At 32.3% G+C, this 21,283-nt stretch overlaps 4 protein-coding genes across 8 annotated transcripts; all 4 read right to left on the bottom strand.

The window, feature by feature from the left end:
- Positions 1-328: 328 nt before the first annotated feature.
- LOC140056899 (uncharacterized) lies at positions 329-4,203 on the bottom strand. Of its 2 annotated transcripts, none has more exons than XM_072102421.1 (4): positions 4,167-4,203; positions 2,280-2,797; positions 1,797-1,967; positions 329-1,340 (listed from the first exon to the last, which is right to left on the bottom strand). In XM_072102421.1, exons 2-4 carry the CDS (start codon positions 2,782-2,784, stop codon positions 811-813), a joined length of 1,206 nt encoding a protein of 401 aa, XP_071958522.1. In that variant the 5' UTR covers positions 2,785-2,797; positions 4,167-4,203; the 3' UTR covers positions 329-810. The 2 variants fall into 2 exon arrangements, with proteins under 2 accessions (XP_071958522.1, XP_071958521.1); XM_072102420.1 differs by having other exon boundaries at positions 4,133-4,200.
- Positions 4,204-5,537: 1,334 nt separating this feature from the next.
- Positions 5,538-7,584, bottom strand: LOC140057631 (uncharacterized). Its single transcript, XM_072103348.1, has 3 exons — positions 6,951-7,584; positions 6,359-6,577; positions 5,538-6,064 (listed from the first exon to the last, which is right to left on the bottom strand). The coding sequence occupies exons 1-3, from the start codon at positions 7,477-7,479 to the stop codon at positions 5,538-5,540; spliced, it is 1,275 nt and encodes a 424-aa protein (XP_071959449.1). The 5' UTR covers positions 7,480-7,584.
- A 1,854-nt stretch (positions 7,585-9,438) lies between these two features.
- On the bottom strand, positions 9,439-13,165 carry LOC140056595 (uncharacterized). Of its 3 annotated transcripts, none has more exons than XM_072102023.1 (6): positions 13,010-13,165; positions 12,141-12,316; positions 11,778-11,864; positions 11,274-11,327; positions 10,916-10,978; positions 9,439-10,144 (listed from the first exon to the last, which is right to left on the bottom strand). In XM_072102023.1, exons 2-6 carry the CDS (start codon positions 12,310-12,312, stop codon positions 9,867-9,869), a joined length of 654 nt encoding a protein of 217 aa, XP_071958124.1. In that variant the 5' UTR covers positions 12,313-12,316; positions 13,010-13,165; the 3' UTR covers positions 9,439-9,866. The 3 variants fall into 3 exon arrangements, with proteins under 3 accessions (XP_071958124.1, XP_071958125.1, XP_071958123.1); XM_072102024.1 differs by having other exon boundaries at positions 12,252-12,316; XM_072102022.1 differs by having other exon boundaries at positions 11,778-12,316.
- Positions 13,166-14,307: 1,142 nt separating this feature from the next.
- On the bottom strand, positions 14,308-20,933 carry LOC140056654 (uncharacterized). 2 transcript variants are annotated; one of them, XM_072102103.1, is made up of 6 exons: positions 20,847-20,933; positions 19,583-20,121; positions 19,187-19,228; positions 15,918-16,019; positions 15,751-15,795; positions 14,308-15,452 (listed from the first exon to the last, which is right to left on the bottom strand). In XM_072102103.1, the coding sequence occupies exons 2-6, from the start codon at positions 20,115-20,117 to the stop codon at positions 15,442-15,444; spliced, it is 735 nt and encodes a 244-aa protein (XP_071958204.1). In that variant the 5' UTR covers positions 20,118-20,121; positions 20,847-20,933; the 3' UTR covers positions 14,308-15,441. The 2 variants fall into 2 exon arrangements, with proteins under 2 accessions (XP_071958204.1, XP_071958205.1); XM_072102104.1 differs by lacking the exon at positions 19,187-19,228.
- Between the last annotated feature and the right edge of the window lie 350 nt (positions 20,934-21,283).

The following is a 21,283-nucleotide window of genomic DNA, read 5'->3' as shown; positions in this document are numbered from 1 at the left end:
TACCTATAACTCAAAGCTTCAGAGAAGGGCAGCGTGATAGAGGGGGTTGTCGTGATATGTGATATAAACAAGTCCTATACTACTCGTACCTCAAATGTGCAATGTATACTTTTAACAAGGCATGCTTTGATAACACGAAGGTATTTATTACAGAAAAATAAAAACATCAAAATATATAAAACAGGAGGCAACCAAAGATTGAAAATATCTATCTCAAATTACAAAGTTAAAAGGCAATAAAAGTTATTTAAAAAGTTTAAAATTTTTAAAAAACACAATGAAAGATTGAAAAAGAAAGTATTATGGCAGCTAACAGATAGGCCTACTATTAAACTACTTATTAAAATTGTAGGGAGAAAATAATCATTGTATGATAATTAAAATTTGAATAATGTGATTTATAATTAACCACAAAATGTTCGTTTAAAAAATAGAATAAAATACTGTGTAAACTGTTCATCATAACCATGAGTTCAATATCTTATCATCTCTATACTGCGGCCATCCACAATACAACATGGCAAATAGCTGTGTGTATGAGTTTTATATAATAATAATCAGTGGCAATAACTGTCACCAGTACGATCATTATGCAATCGTAGGCCCTAGGTTAATTCGGCCTATATGATCAGAGGTCAAATGTCATCAGATATAAACTGTACCAATAGATTTTAAAAATATTTGTTGATATAATATTAATATAAAAGATGGCTTATTATAAAATAAAATTTCCAGTAAAAGAAATCAGGTTAAGACTAGAAAGACAGCATTTATTGTTTTATTATTGATCAGGCGTATGCCGTTAAAGCATTATTCCAATTCTGCAGCACAAGTAAGATTTAATTTCTTCAAAATATCGACAAATTCTTGTATTTTTCTTTCTTTAATGATCTTTCTGCATTCGAAGTCGTATATCATATTCCAATTATCGTTTGTATAGTCCTTGACTGGATTGTTATAATATCCATTAATCGTCTTTCTTTCCTCTTCACTCATTCCCATTCCAAATTGCATTATTTTCTGTCTGTATTCTGTAAATTCGGTAATTTGTATTTGTCTAACATTGGGAAATGTTTTGAACTGTTTTCTTATGTCATTCTGTAAACCGAAATGTCCAGTTAATTTGATAGTATTATACAACATAGTGATGTCATCATGACTGACGTCACCTGATGCAACTAACTCATTTAACAAATCCATTGTAGAAGTTATGGTGCTTAGTTTGGCTTTATTTCTCACATGATCAGCAAACAACACCTTCAGCATAACCAAGCAACCATGGGAGTCGTAATATTTTGAAACAATAGTTTTCAGCAATTGGAAGTCATTCTCAGACATTTCTGAAAAACAAAAGTAATTAAAATTAAAGTTCGCTTTCATAATTACTATTTAATTACAGTGATGGCACTAGTAACAATACATTATGCTTGATTAATACTAATTAATGACGTAATGTATAAACGGGCATATGAATTAGAATGATGTGTACTCGGGTGTTGATTACGTGGTCATAAAAGGTGCACAACTTCATGTAACAAGTCTAGCGGTGTGTAAATACATTTTTCGATTGCATATTGCTGATATTCGTCGTTTTATACTTTGAAGAGTATTGTATTAGCAATTTACGTATAATTTTGGGTGATTGCTTTGGAAATGAAAACCTGTGTGTGTGTGGACATTTTGTAGGCCTAAACTTTTTATGAGCCTATCTGAATATTTAGATCTCTAAATTATCACTAAACAATCTTTAGTATGCAATATTAGGCTTCGTTAGATTTCAGTGGTCAGATTCTTACTTTGTGCTTCTGACGTTCCTGGTGTTGAATGTGCAGCTACTCCTGTGCTGGTGGCAGCAACAGGTGGTTGTTGAGGCATTGGTGTTGATACTTCGTTGGATGAATTCACAGGAACACATCGCGTTGCTTGGTTCAATGGCGTTGTTTGATCATCATCTGCAGATAGAGAAGCTAGCCAAAAAGACAAAAGAAACTTAAATAAAGTTTATAGTCCAAAATGTCACTGAATTATTGATTCAATTCTTTTAGAAGTAGGCCTAGAAAACAAAGCATGTAAACGATTTATAGTTATAATTAATAGTGGTAATAATAATGAAATAAACGAACATTATTAACGAATATCAGAACGAACAATAGAAAGAGGACCCCAAAAGTGAATTAAAATCGCTGTCGAGTGGGACCATTAGATATAAAATACTATATTATAACAACATTAAAGATTATATAAAACTTGTGAAAATGTCAATGTGAAATAGGCCCTACCTAGTAACATATTTTTTGCCATCTGATTAATAAGGTTCGCAAATATTGTACACTTTTCTTGGGAATTATCCAAACGGCCTTCCTTCTCGAGATAGAATACAGTATCCCATTTGTTCAAGCCCAGGGCCCTAATGTTGTAGTAGCCAATGACTTGGGTTAAGTCTTTGGCTCCAACATTCCTGAGCGTTTTAAATAGAGCTTTCCGATATGCTGTCAATCTTGTACCATCTGTGTCACTACATTGGACAGACGTTTTGTATTCACTGATACGACGTTTAACAGCCTTCTGTGAGGTAACCTCAGCCACGTCCCACAAAAGAGCCACATCATTGGTTGAAATATAGTCACTATCACCAAGTTCATTGAATAGCTCCAGGCCTGTTGTACTCTTGTCAAGGCATTCAATCGGTACGTGATCGTGCAGAAGCAATCTTAGCCATAGGTACCTCTCACCAAGATAGTCTTCACTGATGTCTGCCAACAATTTTTGAAACTTTTCTGCCATTACGACTCGGACCCTGTAAAATAAAGTAGCGTATTTACTCGAATAAAAACCCCGCTTTGAATAAACCCCGCTTTGAATAAACTCCCCCATAGAGTATCAGTTTGAATAAACGCCTCCCTCTCGAATAAACGCCCCGGGGCCTTTATTTATTTCCTCCAATAAACGCCCTGGGGCCTTTATTTATTTCCTCCAATAAACGCCCCGCCACATGCATATTATTTACACAATATTGTATTGCAACATATTTCTAGTTGTAGTAGAATTCATTGATTGACATGACCTAAGATTTATCAAACATTTTGATAAAATTTTTACTGTAATTTATCACTTCACATATGGATTGTGTTGTACTTTTTTCAAATCTATGGGGTATTATTTGATTATACATGTTATTATATTACACCTAAAAAAATAAATGCCTCCCCCGAATAAACGCATACCTCGATACGAATAAACGTCCCCCGAAAAAAAACCTGAACAATAACTCCCGGAGCGTTTATCCGAATAAATATGGTATTAACACAATGTACTTTTATAATAATATATAGAATTGAACATCTATTTTGAATATGAGTATGTACCGATCATACACAATCATCTTCAAATTCAATATGAACATCCATGATTATTATGCAATTAAGGGATGATCTTATTCACAATTCAAGGAATTTTATTGGTCCACTTAAAATGGAAATTCATATTGCTTGGCATAATTAAGACAATACAACTACAAGGAAAAATACCTCAAATAGTACAAACACTATAGGCCAATGATAAACACGGTTAATAGGCCACAGTGTTAAGAGACTGTTATTATAAATCCAAAAATGATAGACGATTATAATAATACAAACTGTGCCTGACGTACTAGACAAGAAATATTTCTTATAAAAAACGCTGCTCACTTATTGACGTAACAGTTCTAAAGATATATTATTGTCCCTCAGAAAAATTTTTTTTATTTCAAATTTGTTTTTGAATGTGTCATTTTATTGTCACATAATATTTATTTTACCGAACCGACAGACAGACCGACAGACCGACCGACATAGTGAACTATAGAGTCGCGGACAGTACTTAGATTAGGTCAGATCTTTTTCTTAACGTTCTTTTCATCATCTTTGCATTGTAGGCCTATCGTTCTTTCTTCGTCACAACACCTCAATCACCCTAGCTGCTGCTGTGGTGACTCACACTAAGGATACGATCCAAGTAAATAGGCCTACAATTCGATAATGGTTTTATGAACACTGAATTTCCAAACCCTCAGAAATCGAACATAACTTGTTGGATATATATAATTAATAATACTGTATATTATCTTAAGAAATAAAATATATTAATTTACCTGAAGAAAAACAAACAAATCTAACAGGTCTTACTGTCAAAACGGTGTGTCTTCATCTACCTTTGATATGCATCTACAGTATCTATTTTAAGTTGTTCGAATAGTGAGGAAATTCCAAATTATATTTTTAAACATCAATGGTGGTGTGATGAGTCGAATCCCGGATATCATACGTTGTGTAATATCCATATTGTTTTAAACGTCATCATGACGTCATTGCAGTAAATGTTGCAGTTAATTTATTAACATTAACATTATATATCCAGGCAATCTACCGATTTCATAAATTGAAAATATAGTCTGTATTCCAACAGGGCTGCGCAATTGGTAGGCCTAGATTTGGGTTAAAATTTATGACCTATATGAAAATGCTCGAGTTTAATGAAAAATCATGGTGGACGTCATTTTTTTCAAATCCATTTGTTCCATTTTAGAGGTATAAAGTTAATAGACTATTCTGTTGTATTGCCATCATGCATATGTCTGCTTTTGGCCTTTTATTCTCAAAATGTAAAAAATTATATACTTCTTTCTTCTTAAAAATATATGTTATTTCAATTCAATTTTATCCAATTCAAAATTCTTTAATCATCCCACACAGGGCAATTCAAATAAAAAGGTCTGGATTAAAATAATCTTACAAAATATACAAGATATCACAATATCACAGTACAATACCGTATAACAAGAGTCAAAGCTATAAATGCATGAATGAACATAATAATAATATGATATAAGGTGAGATGGTTAAGGATTAATTCAAAACACGGTAGGTTTGCATCTAATCAAAGAGTGGGCGGGGCTTTACATAAAACAATGTATTGTGGCTTAATTAAATCCGTGTTTAGCTAGTTTCCACGAAATACCGTAGAACATAAATAGTTATAGCTATTTGATGAGGATCCACTTATTTTTAAATAAGAGTGTGGGTATCGGGCCTAAAATTGATAAAGGGAATGCTTTTATTTGTATCTTTAGCATTGCATTTGTCAAAAAAAAAAGCACCAAAGCTTTTGAACACGTTTAATTAGTGTTGACAAGATAATAAATAAAACAACCCATATAGCGAAATGCATGAATGAACATAATAATAATATTAATGATATAAGGTTGAGGTGGTCACAGAATTAATTCAAAACACGGTAGGCTTGCATCTAATCAAAGAGTGTGCGGTGCTTTACATAGAACAATGTATTGTGGCCTAATTAAATCCGTGTTTAGCTACAGTAGTTTCCACGAAATTGTACAATACAGTATTAATATTATGGGGTTATCACTCAATGATATAGAGGTCAAACGTCACCAAATATTTACTCTATCAATATAATCGATCATTTCTGAACTTTGGATGAATACTTATCGATTACATAACCCAAAACAAACTGTTATAATTTGGTAATGAGTATTATTCTAATAATTCTGCAGCCCACGGTAGATTCAAGTCATTCAACAATGCGATGAATTCTTTTATTTTGTTTTCCTTGATGATCTGTCTATATTCTAAGTCATATACCATTTTCCAACTACTTTCGTATTTCATGACTGGATTGTTATAGTACCCATCAATCTTTACTACATCTTGTTCGCCAATTCCCATTCCAAATTGCATTATTTTCTGTCTGTATTTTGTAAATCTGGTGACTAGTCTTTGTTTTACATCTGGAAATAGTTGAAACTGTTTTCTTATCTCACTCTGCAAAGCCAAATGCCCAGTTAGGTTGATGGTATCATACAATATAGTGATGTCATCATGACTGACGTCACCTGATGCAGCTAACGCGTTTAGCAAATCCATTGTAGAAGTTACGCTGTCGAGTTTGTGTTTACGCACTAGATCTGCGAACAGTACCTTCAGCATAATCAGGCATCCATGCCGGTCGTAATAATTTGAAACAATCGATTTTAGCATACAGAAATCGTTCTCGGACATTTCTGCAAAAATCCCGAAATGACAAACAAAGTGAAGTTAGTTTCCAATATTCTTTCTCGGATGTTATTCGTCCCATAAGAAATATATAAGGGAAATATAAATTATATGGTCTAATATATAGTCATTAAATCGGTATAGAATTTAGCTAGGTTTAGACGGCACTCCACTCCAGATCCATTAATTCAAACCAGGTAATAAAAATGAGAGAAATTTAAGTTATTGTTATATTATGACTACAGTATGTTATAGGCCTAGCTATGTTACACCTAATATAATGGGATAATGGAAATGTTTACCTATTTGTGGGCCAAATGCTGATGACATTACAGGTGTTGAAGTGACTACACTTGTGACTTTTACAGGTTGTTGAGATGATGATGCTGCTGGTGTTTCGTTGAATGATTTTGGTTCATGTGTTGCATGTAATACACCTGCGATAGTGGACTGTTGTGACGTTGTTGATGTTGGTTGATTCACTTGTGTTCCTCTACTACCTGCAGTAGGTATATGGTAAGCTGCAGAAATAGGAAAAAGGTATAAAACTAATATATCAACGTTCAAAGATAACTTTTCATTAGGCATATTAATATTTAAAAGTATTTCTTTTACATTTCATTAGTAATATTATTATCATTAGAAATCATGGTGTGTTAACTATAACTGGAAGATGTGTATGTGCAGTGCGGTATTTTTAATCATTCATCTGAAAAAATCAATAGTTCGATCAATTATTTAAGGAATATATATTTTATTTGAAGGATTATAATTGTTTCATACTAATTTTAATATTAGGCATATGTAATTCATTATTATTATATTATCATTATTATTATTATTATTATTATTATTATATTATGTAATAGACAATAACTTGCAATACCCACTAACCTCCGTTAGAAGTTGGTGATGCGCTTGAACTTGATCCAGTCTCAGTTTTATTTTTCTTCCTGTCACTGCCAAGTCCGTGAGACGATTGTGCAGATGTCTCATTTGTCTTCAGAACACAGGATCTTTCAGATTTTAACTGTGTATCATTCTTCAGTAGAGCAACAATATGCTTTGATTTCTCTCGTACATTCACTCCTTGATCTTTTCCGTTGTCATCAACAAACCGAAAATCTTTCAATGTGTTGATAGCAAAGATGTTCTCCTTGCACTGTTGTGCCACCCGTTCAGACCCTTTCTTTATTATATATTCTAGCACTATTAAAGCTTTATAAACGTGCCGCCAGTTTTTACCGTGGTCATTCATCCGTTTCCATAACATGGCCATTATTTCTGTGAATAACACAACATTTTCAGTCAATTCTGCAATCTCTGACAGAATAGAACTCGACGGGCCCCAAGGATCGTTCGACGTTGCTTCTCGAACTTTGACCTCAGCAAGTGAATAGTTTTTAAAAAATGATTTCTTCATTGCTGTGATGATTATTTTTTTTTAATTATTCAAACCTGTAAAAAGATGAGAAGTATAAGAAAGAAAGTGAGAAATCGCACAGTTAGTATTTTACTGTATTTTTTCTTCCACGTCTAGTGGGAAAAGTAACCGGTTTGAATTAGAGCACAGGATCGTGGCAGGAATCTACTACCTTTAAGCTCTGTCTACACTATCAAAACAAAACCATGTGATGTGCCCATATATGGACATGATGATGTCATATCAGTACCATATTTAAGCATATCACTACCATATTTAAGCATATCACTACCATATTTGGGCATATCACACATTTTTTTGTCAAACCAGTTTGATAGTTTAGACAGAGCTTTGGTTTTGTAAACATTTCGTCACTAGAAATGTTTCAGGTTGCTTGGCACAAATGTACAGATACTACCTGTAACCAGCATACCACCTACACCATATAGGCCTATACTGTGCCCTCTGGGTCAGAGTTTAGTACTGTATTTCCTTCCTGATTGTAGCGTACATATTTCATTATTAAATTATTTAAAGGGAACATTCATGGTTATGATAAAAATGTACTAACATCGCTGGTATTTCACCATAGAAAGCACAACATTGGCTGTGGTCCAATGATCTAATTTTCCCAAAGAAAGAGATTATTCCTGTGGTGGAGTCCTCGGGGCGGTGCGTGTGGGAGTTGTCTTCGGGGTAGGCGAGTGTTCTAGAAGGGGGTTCAGAGTAGGGTAGGTATCCTTGAGGGACGGGTAGGGGAGTTTTCTTTGAGAGCGACAGTAGTTCTCCTCTAAGGGAGACGGGCTAGAGTAGTTTCTGGGTGGTTGTATCAGATGGATCTTTTGTGGAAACAATATTGTGTTAGTACTACTTTAGATTAGCTGTTAAAGCTACCCGTGTAAAACAAAGTTGAACAAATAAATAATGTGTGATTATTAGATGGTTGCTATTATTTTATATTTTTCCAAAGCCACTTTGACTTGTCTTTGCTTCTTGTTTGTTTCTAATCATATAGTAACTTAAAATAGGGCTAAAAATAAATAGTTTAGGCCTACCTTTATTTTAAATTGAGAGAAATACAACATCTCTTTGATCGTTCTGTCGCACTGGGGCTTGCTTTGTTGCTATGCTTGAGTTGATAGAGTTATTTGGAATACTGTAGAAATGAATTATATTTCTCACCGAGGTCAAAATCTATTCAGAAGCTGATAGGAACTCATCCGTAAAATTTAGCCTACACATTTGTAATATTTATTTACGGAAATCAACCATTACAATAATATCATTTATAGCCTTTAAAACGTTCACAATATTCCAATATTCCTTGCCAGCTCCATCGTTTTCTAAGTCCACCGCATCAGAGATCCAACCTGTTTCCAATGTAATTATTGCTTTTCTCATTAAATTTGTTTTTGAGGTAAAATATATACCACTTGAAAATTGGAATTCATTTCAATTGTATAAAAGTGATCTTCTCAACCTTACATAATCGTACCGCAAATAAACACCGTAATACCGTAATATATAAAAGTGTGTATCAAATTGCAACTGTCATATGATGACATGGCATCACCCCTTTCATATTATGTTTACCATTTATCATAATTAATAATAATTGTCATCTGTATCATCATTAGCCCGTCGTCAATGTTTTATATTATATCATCGTCTATATCATTTTTATTTTTATCATTAAGGTAACGGCATATCTATTTATATCACCGTGACGTCATTATTTTTTCGTTGTTATAATTTCCCTCTATCTCTACATCTTCTTTTTTTATATAGATATATCCATATTTCTTTTTAAAAAAACAGGAAAAAAAAATAAAAACATGACAAGAAATTCAAATAATCTTTTTTATTACTCATTTACATGATACATTCATTTTATTTTTCTTATTATTTTTAATGTTTAATGACATAGAAATTTTGGATTTAAATCCAAATAATGTTGCTTTTCTGTATTAACTATAATATAATCAGACCAATAAAGTTTGTGTTCATTTTTATTTTAAAAATAAATAAATAAAACAGTAATAGCTAATGTTGCAATGTAAAACGCTTGGGAATAAACCAATGTTTAACTGCATAATAAATGTAATCAATGATAATATAAAAACGATTGTTTTAATGCTATAAAAATACTAGGATAAAACAGCCGCATTTTTCAACGTACGGTTAAAAGTAAAACCATGAGATAGATATAATATCTCTTTAGTAAAACACAGCTAATAGATTTCACTTTCTATATCTTAGCAACTGCAACAAATTAATCAGTTGAATAATGAGCCTAAGAAAGATTGTTATTATTATAAAATAAAAAGATAGAAAAGTAGCAGCATGTTGCAGTGTAAAACGGTTAAAAACAAAACACAACTAATTCACTACAATATATTGTTTATTTCTACTTCCTCAGCCAGATCATTTCTTTCGATCTTCTTGAGAGCGTTAACAAGTTGTGAACGCCTGGTGTGTTCAGCCACTGATACCTTTTTGGACCAAGCGTCCAGCATCCCAAAAATTGCCCCTATTATACTATTACGATTGTCCATTTTTAAGCGATCAATATCCGGCTTTTTAAAGCCAAGACCAGCGATTGCTAGCTCTTCCCAATCAAACCCAAGTTTCTTTGCGATTTCCATTAACTCCTGAGCAGTTAAATCTAAAAAAAAGTGATTTTTACATTTTTTTAAAAAGTCTCTCGTATATAACTTAACATTGAAAAAAGGGTGATTTTTACATTTATTTTAAAACTCTCTTCGCAGCATAGGCCTATACTTTTTAAATACTGCTGTAATGACGTATTTGCTTTATTGAATATTCATCAACGTTGTAGACATGTGTATGCAAATTCGATTCCAGATTGCATTTTTCTGTTGCGTTGTGTGATCTGAATGTACGGTATGGTAACAGAGTGAGTTTCTTTATTTATTATTCGATCTAAGCTAAAGTACTAAATTTAAATCAGACATGGTTGGCTTTTTTGAAGTACTATATAGGATTTTTTTAATTTATACCTTCATTTCAATCTGTACTAAACTAAATAACTTAATGTGTACTGCAACATGAAGGCATGGCTGATATGTTCTATAGCTAACCTTACATACTGTACCTTAGTGGGGTATTATGAGGGGGCATATGTTTTGGTTGATAATTTACCCGAAAATATGAACTCGGCCCACATGAAACATACTGTATTGCCGTTTCCGGCTTCTTCATTATAAAAATATCTTTGGTCTCATATATTTTATTCGATTCGATGTGCTTTTCTGTAACGTTTTTTTATAGATTTTTTTTATATCAAATGTTTTAAACATCTTAAAATACAGGTAGAAGCGGTTTCTTAGAATTACATACTTTCATATAATATGTAAGCAAATCTGGATCAATTATTTCAATATGATTCATTAGTACTATAGTGTAAATTACCTACCACTATTTTGTGTAGATGATTGTCTACATATCCCTCCATCTGTTGATGTTGTAGCCTGAGCACCTATAAATTACATGAAATAAAAGTTAGTTTTAATAATTCAGTAGTTCAGGTCAAGTCAGCTGAGGATTGATTTAGAATAGGCATTTAGTATTCTTATTCACTTACTATTCTTGTAAAATATTATCTGATAAAACAGATTCTTAATGTACGTTGATGAGCAGACGTCTGGTCCCGATAATAATTGGAATATAAAAGTATAGTAAATCGTATTTGCGAAGTATATTTTGGGGTTTGCACCTCTTTTGTGTGCTATTTGATTGTTTGATTTATGTATTTCATACTTTTATTGACCAACCTGTTGAAATAGAAGGTGCTCCTTCTGTATCATCGGCACCTGAAGGATTGTATTCTGTGAAATAAAAACACAAGTAACAATTTAATACAATAACAAATGGACAACTTATATTTAAATAGTTGTCAGTGATTATATTTTGGCCTGCCTTCCATTAAAATACTCAGCGCAATGACGTGCACCATACAGTATTAGGTTCTAGTATCCAACGCAAAACACGTGACGAATCAGAATTATCGCTTCTGATTGGTCAAATTACTCGGGTTGTGCGTACGTTCTTGTGGTGCATTCTATAAGTGGGGACAATTGCTTTAGTACTGCTGTAGTACATCTGTTAGAGCTACCCTTGTAAAACAAAGTTGAATAAATAAATAAATAATATGTGTGATTATTGGATGTTTGCTATTATTTTATATTATTTTTATATTTTCTATTTGAAACGTATGGTGCGGATTACAGTAGTACTTTCCTTTCTGTATTATAATTATGGAGTAGTGGTATACATACCCAGTAATATAATTTGTGCTTTTGTATTCAACTGATCAGCAAACCGTTTCCATTTCACTCGTGTGTCGTTTAACTTAACTTCTTTTTCTAAGTGAAAAACAACATCCCATTTATTTTGAAAACCAAGATGACCTAAACCGTAGTACGCAGTCAAGTTATGAACGTCACCGCATTCAACTTCAGTAATTTCATCCATAGCATTATACAGTGTTTTACGATATGACGACAATGTTATACCCTCACTGGCATCATATCTTAGACCGACATCTTCTATGAATGCCTTTACACAGGATTTTGCAGTGGCATTCTTTGTCACTTTCGCAATTTCTGACATTATGTTAACATCAGTGTATGAAATATCACCTCTGTCTTTAAGTGAATTAAATAAGTTCATCCCGGTGTTGTATTTGCTTGAAAGCACCGATATTGGCAGGTGATCTTGTAGAAGAAATCTCAACTTCAGGTATCCATTACCTAAATAAGCGTTACTAAACGCTTGACGGAAATCGGTAAATGTGTCTTCGATGTCCCCCATGTTACTAAAGTGAACAAGAAGAAAGAGTAATTCAATTCAATTCAATTCACATTTATTTACTCATCGTTTATAAATATAGTTTATTTACATTATAAAAGTTTTATAATGTAAATGATGGCAAGGACCTGCATAGAGAATTTTACAATTCTGTTTTCGCAGGACCCTTTACATAAAAAACATAAAACAATAAACACATAAACATAACTAGGTTACATCCAACAAATGGATATATTGTACAATATTACATACGGATACATTTTTTGCAAGTATCAAAACAAATTGCTAATGTCCCTTTAAACCAAATGTATATAACGTACTTATGTTTGCAGTATACAGGACGGAAATAACCTCTGTTCAACCCAACCCAGACAAACATACATACAGTATTATGCTTTTTACACGTGTCCCCTCGCTTACTGCTAACGTTACTGTCTTTTAAAATGCCTGCTCTCTGTGAAGCGTTGGTAATTCGGCGTGAAAGTATGTGCAATGTAAAATACTAGGCTACACATTGTATAATGTGTACGTATTATTAATACTAGGCCTGTACGCCCCTGTACGGTAGCTGTAGTGCACACTGATTCGAATATCGAGTGTTTATGAAGTCCAAATTAACTAAATAATAATCCCTTATTTGAATCATGAGGTTATAAAAGCAGCCCTGTCTAAAATTCTGATAGATAATCTAGCGTTTTACCTGTCTTAGTTTCGCACACTGTACAGAAACCTTCCAAAATGTCTATAAACCGTCGATGCAACGCGTGTGTGATGTGAACTGATCGTTTCCTTATTTGTTATTCAAATTTAAAGGGACAGTTCAAGTATCGTTCAATTGTAACAGGAAAGGCTGATATGTCTCTTTGCCCATATGCAGACTGACAAAATTAATAATAACAATCTTGATTAGGGAAGATTTTTAATGGTTTAAATTAAATTTAATATAATTATACAAAAGAATGGAGGTTTAATTCATTATATTCGATTGATTTCAGTTATTGAAACATAGCCTACTATAGCACATAGTTCCTTGGACTAAAATTAAATTAGCTGTTCAATTATATATTCATGTACATAATACATTAAATCAACAGGTTGTATCACGGGCAGAAATACTTCAATTCAAAAATTGAACTTTAAAACAAACTACAGTATATGCTTATTATCGAGTCGGTGTAAATATCAATCGATCGTATTTGCATTGCACACCTATTTTTAGGTACTGTATTGATAAAGGAAAATTCCCGAAAATTGTACTGTATTCATAATCAAGGTCAACGGTAGCTGACATTGTTTACCGACGATTATTTTGTTTCGTTGAAAAGTATTCCAATTTAAGAGTATATACGTGTCAGTGGTTTATTTGTATTTATATTGTGACAGAGTGCATGAATATGAATGGTGTTTTGAAACACGAAAGAATGGATTGTTCGAGCTCAAGTTTAAACCACTGAGGATCAAATGTTTGAACGGACGTTTAGCATTTCAATCATAAGTATGGCTGGCCAAACTGTCATTTAATCATTAACAAGATATCTTAGTTTTCAATACATAAGCCATCATACTACACGTGAGATATCAACACCCGCGTTGAATCACGCCAGTCAGTTTGGGGAATGAATGACGTGAATGACTTCACCAAAACAAATCGATTTATCGAAAATCTGCCAACTTGAATTTTTGAAATAATTAATTAAACGATTCAATATCATAATTTAATAGGGCAGCATTTCTATTTTCATTAACAAAATGTGCAGATCTGTCTTTAGTGACGCGAATTTGCTGTGTTGTTTATCATCATAGAGTCATCACCCATTCATATTCTCTGTCATCATTCCTGGTTTGTCATCACAGTCACAGTCAACATTCACAATTATCTCAGTAAGCGTTGCATAATCATAAAGGCATACTCAATAATTGTATCGCATCATCATAATCGCTTATAGGCCTAAATACATAACAACTTTTTTCTTTATCAATGATACCTTTATTATCAAATCTTATCAAAAGGGTAATTATAAGAGTTAATAAAAAAAAAAATAGTAATAGATATATATACAGCTTGTCTAATTCTTTCAGGTATGTACACAAGAACTACATCCTATCAAAAGTATAATAATCGATAATTAAGCTATGATGCCTACATTGACTCAAAACAAACTTGTAGCATAAGGTATTATAATAATGTACTATTCACATTTGACTTATGTAATCTAGTAGGTCTTGCCTTATTATGTATTATAATTGTCAATTTAAATGTATGGCCATATAAAACAAATATTCGTAAAAATTATAGGCCTAATAATACTTAATACAACCTTTAAAATACAATACGCAATATAGCAAGGAAATGTTTTCAGGGCATTTTTTCACACGCTTTAGGCTATGTTTCCTATTATGTTCCCTATTATGTTCCCCTTTATGTTCCCTATTGCTTATTTATGCTTTACCATTATAAACCTAATTACGTGGACATTGAGGTTAATTACAACATATACGATGTATGGGTAATGTAACTGTAACATTAGACTTGTTATTAATAACCAATACATTGTCTTTTTATTATAAATCACATGTGTATTGATAATGATTTATAGACCTAGGCCTTCTTTCAGAACACTTGCTTCGTACTCCATCTCATTCCTTTCAAGTTTATCAATAAATTTGCGTAGGCCTACATTTTTAAATGTATGTTTTGTTTCAAGTTGAAACAGGAGGTCCCACTGATCTACTACTTGGTCAATAGCAATTGTGTACAAATTGCATATTTTATCTTGTTTATCTTTATCTAGCAAACGACCAAATACGATCAAATTTTGTCGAAGTTGAGATAATTGAGTTATTGGCATACCCCTAACAAATCTCTCAAATAACGGTATCTTTTTTCTGATCACCTCCGCAGCACCATACCATCCACACACATTGAAAATGTCAATGATTAAATCTATATTTGTCCTGCTAATAAGTCCAGGAGTCATGAGTAATTCAAATAGACGGAATGGGTCTTTTGCTTTTTGTATGCCTGCCACTGCAATTTCTTTAAAATCGGTAAGTAGTAACTTTAACATATAGACATTTCCTTTAACTTTCAACCAACCTGACAAGTCGACAAGAAGCTCCCGTAAGTCGCTTTCAGAAAAAATCTTCAAAAGAAAAGAGTGTTTTTTCTTAGTATATTAATAGTGTTTGTAAATAATAAACAGTACATTTGGATAAAATAACCATCGAGAAATATTTCTCCATGAAATAACCAATAGGCCTACAAACATTATTAAAAGCTGTAATTTGTTAATTAAAGCTATGTGCGCATGGTTATTTTTATACCTCCATGGTTGAGTCTACTGGATGAAATAGCTCTTATCCAACAAAATACGATACAGTATATGATATTGTTTTATATGACGTTCGCTTTTGTGGTTAGATAGCAACTAATATTTATACCTTTATTTAATGGAGCCAATGGTGTACTTTCTCTCGGATGATCACCTATAAACATAATCACATGTTATTCTAATATTTAGTTTAATAGCACATACATTATAGTGTGTTGGTATACAAACAAGTACAAGTACTAATAAATATTTTCAATAAATAAGCCTACTACTTACGTGATGTTGTTGTTTTCGTCGTTGTCTTTGTTATAGGCCTAGTTGTTGTTGATGAAGAGCCTTCTCCTCCACCAGTGGCACCACCAGTACCTTGCTGTTCAGCTATATTAAATTCGTAAAATAGCAAGCATATTAAATTCGAGTAAACATATAAATACTACTATTTTTATTATGTAATTTTATTTTCAGTATTATTTATTTATTTATTTGTTGACCATAACACCTTTGTATCAGTGGCACTCACAATATGCGGTTCGGTCCAGCAAACAAAGCAGAACATTATAGAAAAATAAAAAGATGAATAACCAAACTATAACTAAGCAAAAAAAACAAAATTAACTAGAAACTACAGTATTTACAAGTAACAATACAATAAATTAATCATTGGGAGTACTTTAAAGAGGATCGTTTCTCCCATGCAGAACTTAAATATTTTTTACAAAATTTATCAAATGAGTTATATGATTTATTAGAAAAAAGGAACAGACTCTCCCCCTAATATAAAACTTAATTTGTTTTCATCATTTGCATTTACAAATAATGTCCATAAATCATAATCATTACAGAGGGTCAAATCATGTTCTAGGTTTCTTAATTCTTCTTTTCTAATGTTGTCAAAAGCCTTACAGTTCAAAATAAAATGTTTAATATCTTCAAATTCACCGATTTCACATAGTGTGCAAACACCTGTGGTTTCATTTGACCACTTACATGTTTTACAATCAAGTTGTAAAGTGTTTGATCTAGCCTTAAACTTTAAGCTAGCACCATAAAAATTTATTTTGTCAAGAAGATATTTTTCTCATTTTGGTTCAGGTTTTAATTTAGAATAAATGTTTAAGGAAGTTTTTTGTAATAAATTGTTTGACCACTCTGATTTATATGATTCTGATAAGGCCTGTTCAGTATTCTTACCTGAAAAAGGTGTGAAAAAGACAGATTATTAACATTAAATATATCATATGAGTTCACATCATTTGTACATTTGTTAATTGTATCAACACAATTACTTAAGAATTTATATTTTAGGTTATTAAAGTTACAATCAGTTTGTACCATACAATCTAAGGCAATCTTTGGCCACCTACTATTGTCCATTTATAAATCGGTTAAACAGCTTTGTTCTCGACATTTCATGTAGTTGGGACAAAGGGACCCAACCAAGATCACCATAAAGGGCTTCACGGGGTGTATATCGTGGAGCCTTTAATAAATAACGTGCCATTTGTAGTTGAAGCTTTTCTAAGTCTTCATTATCTTAGATTGATCTATTATACCAAACACTACTTGCATAATTTATTGATGGAAGTGCAATTGACTTCTAAAGTATATTACCATAATACACTCTGTTAAAATTATCAAGATTAGATATAATACCCTTAATGTAAGCTATTAATCAGTTTCCTTTCTGTTTGACATGTTCATAATGTGTGTGATCTCTTAAATTTGATGTGATATAAACACCCAAGTATTTGTAGCTATTTACCTCTTTAATTGTCTTTTCCCCCAATTTCCAATTTTTATTTTTATTTATGCGTTTACTAACAACCATAACATTGGACTTGTCATGATTAAATCCCAATTTCCATTCATTAGCAAATCTATCTGCGATTTCTAACATTTTTGTCATTTCCTTTTCATCATTAGCTAATAGAATAACATCATCAGCCCAGAAAATGCCACCCATCCAGATACCATTCCATAAATTACTATCACGAAGAAGTTTTACAAATTCATTTATAAAAATTGAGAATAAAATTGGTGAGAGCACACACCATTGTTTTACACCTTTATAAATATTAAATTCATCTGTCATACTTTCTCCTATTCTAACTTTGCCTTTAACATCATTATAAAGAGAGCTAATAAGTCTCCAAACTTTCCCTCTTATACCTGCGTCCCATGCAGATTTTAAAAGGCCATCTCGCCAAACACTATCAAAAGCTTTACGGAAGTCCAGGAAGGCTAGATGTGTAGTTTTGCCTACATTTGATCGGCAACACAATATATTTTTTAAGAGTGAAGATGTGATCTTCACATCTGTGGTCAGATCTGAAGCCTCCCTGAACTTCCGAAAGAAAGTTATCTTTTTCTATAAAATTAGATACGTACATAGTGATTACTCTGTTAAAAATTTTTGACACACAAGAAGTCAGTGAAATTCATTTATAATTATTTAAATCTTTACGATCCCCCCTTTTAAAGATGGGAACAATAATGCTTACATTCCACTCGGTATCTTTTCTAATTCAACAATTTTGTTGAATAAGACAAGGAGGGATGTTTCTAGCGCTATACCTCCGTTTTTAAGGAGTTCATTCGTTATACCATCTATACCTGGGGCTTTATTATTTTTGGCATTTGATAGTGCTTCTGTAATTATTTATCTGTAATATTAGAGAGTATATTCTCATCATTGCTAATGTCATTTATAGAGTGCATTTCACTAACTGCCCATTTTGTCAAGTATGAGAAACAATCATGAACTTGTCCAATAATGTTTAACAATAGTTAGAATTTTTTTTATCACATGTAGTTTCATTACGGTCTTGTGAAAGTTTAACACAATTAATACCAGATTTACATTTACTGTCATTAGACCCTTTAAGAATTTCCCAAAAATCTCTAGAGGAGGGTCCTCCTTTTTTTAGCAATTTTAATAGATTTGTTTACTTTAGATTCAGTAATTTTTCTTGAAATCAGTTATTTTACATTAACACGTTTTTCTTTGTAGGATTGCCATAGAATATCTGTGTGGTCATTATTAGGGTTTAATTTGACGTATTTTCTATGCGTCCTAGCAGCTTCTCTTCGTTCTGTAATTGCTTGTTTAATTTCATTATCAAACCAATTTATATACACACCATATACACTAGTTTGACGAATAATATTCAAGAAAACGAACCTATTGAGTGATAAGTATTAGCACTACCCATTATTTACAGTACTATATACACACCATATACACTAGTTTGATAAATCAAGAAGAATATTCAAGAAAACGAACTAATTGAGTTATAAGTATTAGCACTACCCTTTTTTCGGTAGCAATTACTCAGTCAACAAAATGTACCGTACGTATGCGTACTACTTATTACTGTGATCATTAGCATGATTCAAGCGTCGATTAAAAATAATATAGTAAATATAGGCCTATTTCGTCGAAAAACACATGGCAAATTTAATGGTAAATTGTTCACAGTATAGTAGCTTTCTTCAAGACAATATTGAACATTCTAAAACTAAAATAAATATTTCATACAACCAACCTATAGCAGGTCTTGCTCCACTATTATCAACAGCGCTTTGTCCTGTAATATAAAAGGGGAAACTTTCGGCATTTCTCTTTTCAGAAATATAGGCAGGAAGGCCAAATAGGTAATCGGAAGAGGATTCTTTATTTTCATGTCGCATACATACACAGTAACTATGAGACCTACCACTTAGCTATTAAAAAAAGTCTCAGAGCTAGAGATAATATTAATGATATAGGGTGGCTCTTTTCATCAAATAAATGTTCTACTTCTTGATTCTTTATATAAATTAAATATAAGTAAATAAAATAAAGAGATATGTAATGTCTAAATCATACCACCATTTTTTAATGTAGGCCTACAACGTTTAAAATCATGGAAATAAAAATATTTCAAAATACTGTTACGTACCTAGCAATATGACTTTTGCACCTCCATTCAACTGTTCAGCAAACCTGTTCAATTTCTCTGTTGTGTTTTCTAATTTGAGTTCTGTCTCTAAATAAAATACTAAATCCCACTTATTTGTAAATTCTTGATGATTCAATCCGTAATAGTCAATTAATTTGTGTAAATCACCCCCCTTATTTTCTGTGATTACACCCATAGCTTTATAAAGTGTTTTACGATATAAAGACAAACTCGAAATAGACCTAGCATTACACTGGATTTCTTGTTTGTATTTCATTACAATAGTTTTGGCACATTCATTTTCTGTTACATCTGCAATTTCTGATACAAGGTTAACATCATTGTATGCGATTTTGCCTCTACTTTTGAGCTCATTAAATAAGTACATTCCCGAATAACCTTCCCCTGCCAATACACCATTTGGTAGGTACGGATCATGTAAAAGAAATCTTAACTCCTTTGTTTTATTCCCAGGATAGGCATTACTGATTTTTTGGCAAAAGTCTCTAAACTTATCATCAGTATCAACCATCATGTTACTGTAAAAAATAAAAGAATTGTTATGCTCTTGTAGGAAGTATACTTGCGGGATGTATTCATTGATTTTTTTAAATTTTCAATCTTTCTACATACTAAACATTAATAGAGGGATAGAGGAAAAATAAAAGCTATGAACTGTCACTGTGATGTGTTTAGGCCTAGCACCTGGCAACAAACAAAACCTTTAAAATATAAATATAGATATATCTATTATAAATCCAAAGGCAAATTACTGAAAATAATTACAATGCTGTGGGTATCAGTGGCTGGATCTCAATGTTGATACAAAATAAAATAAGCAAAAAGCTAAATCAAAACTATAAAGTAAAACAGCCAGAAAAATTAGAGCTTTTGGGCAACACTAGCCCTTCATCAGTGCAACACTATAAGCCCTTCATATATCTATTATAGGCCTATATATATATAGGCGGCATAAGATAACTGTTTATATTTTCATTTTCGGATTTCATTCTAATAACAAGTGTCTATAGGCCTAGACAGGAGATACCAATTCAATATCACATTATCCATTATCAGTAACATGTTGGCTATAGGCTCCTACCAATTACCCAGATACCATAGATAAGTGTAAACAAAACCCGTAGGTGCATTTATCTGATATATTTTTCGCGTTGGGTAATGAGCAAACATCAAATAAGAAGCTTTAATATATTCCACTGTTTATGGAGACCTATTTAATAATGTTATATACAATAATTCTTACCATTCGTCTTTCCTCCTTTACTTCGAAAGAATCTAACAAATACCAGTATGTGTGTTTGCCGCTCTACAACAGCCACTGGGAACGGTCGGGTCGGGTCACTGCGATTTACTTTTGTTACGCCCAATTATGATTGGATGAATCCGACTATTATAAGGCATTGTAAACAATATTGGGAATTCCAACATTATATTATTAGGTCAAAATCATACTACAATTTCTAATAAGGCCAAACAAATATACTTGTGTTAGGCGTCAACATTCGAATAAATTTCAGGGGAGAAAGAGTATTTATATTTTTATATAGCACTTTAACACGACAATAATGTATGCTACTGTTTCAAAATAAACTGACACCAACTCAATTGTTGTCTATCCAGTAAATCGAAAGTACGAAATACAAAGTACTGTTGACGTTTTGCAAACATTCAGTTTGCTAT

The sequence above is a fragment of the Antedon mediterranea genome, chromosome 8 (genome assembly GCF_964355755.1).
Source record: "Antedon mediterranea chromosome 8, ecAntMedi1.1, whole genome shotgun sequence".
NCBI lineage: Eukaryota > Metazoa > Echinodermata > Crinoidea > Comatulida > Antedonidae > Antedon > Antedon mediterranea.
This window is presented reverse-complemented; position numbering and strand designations above follow the sequence as displayed.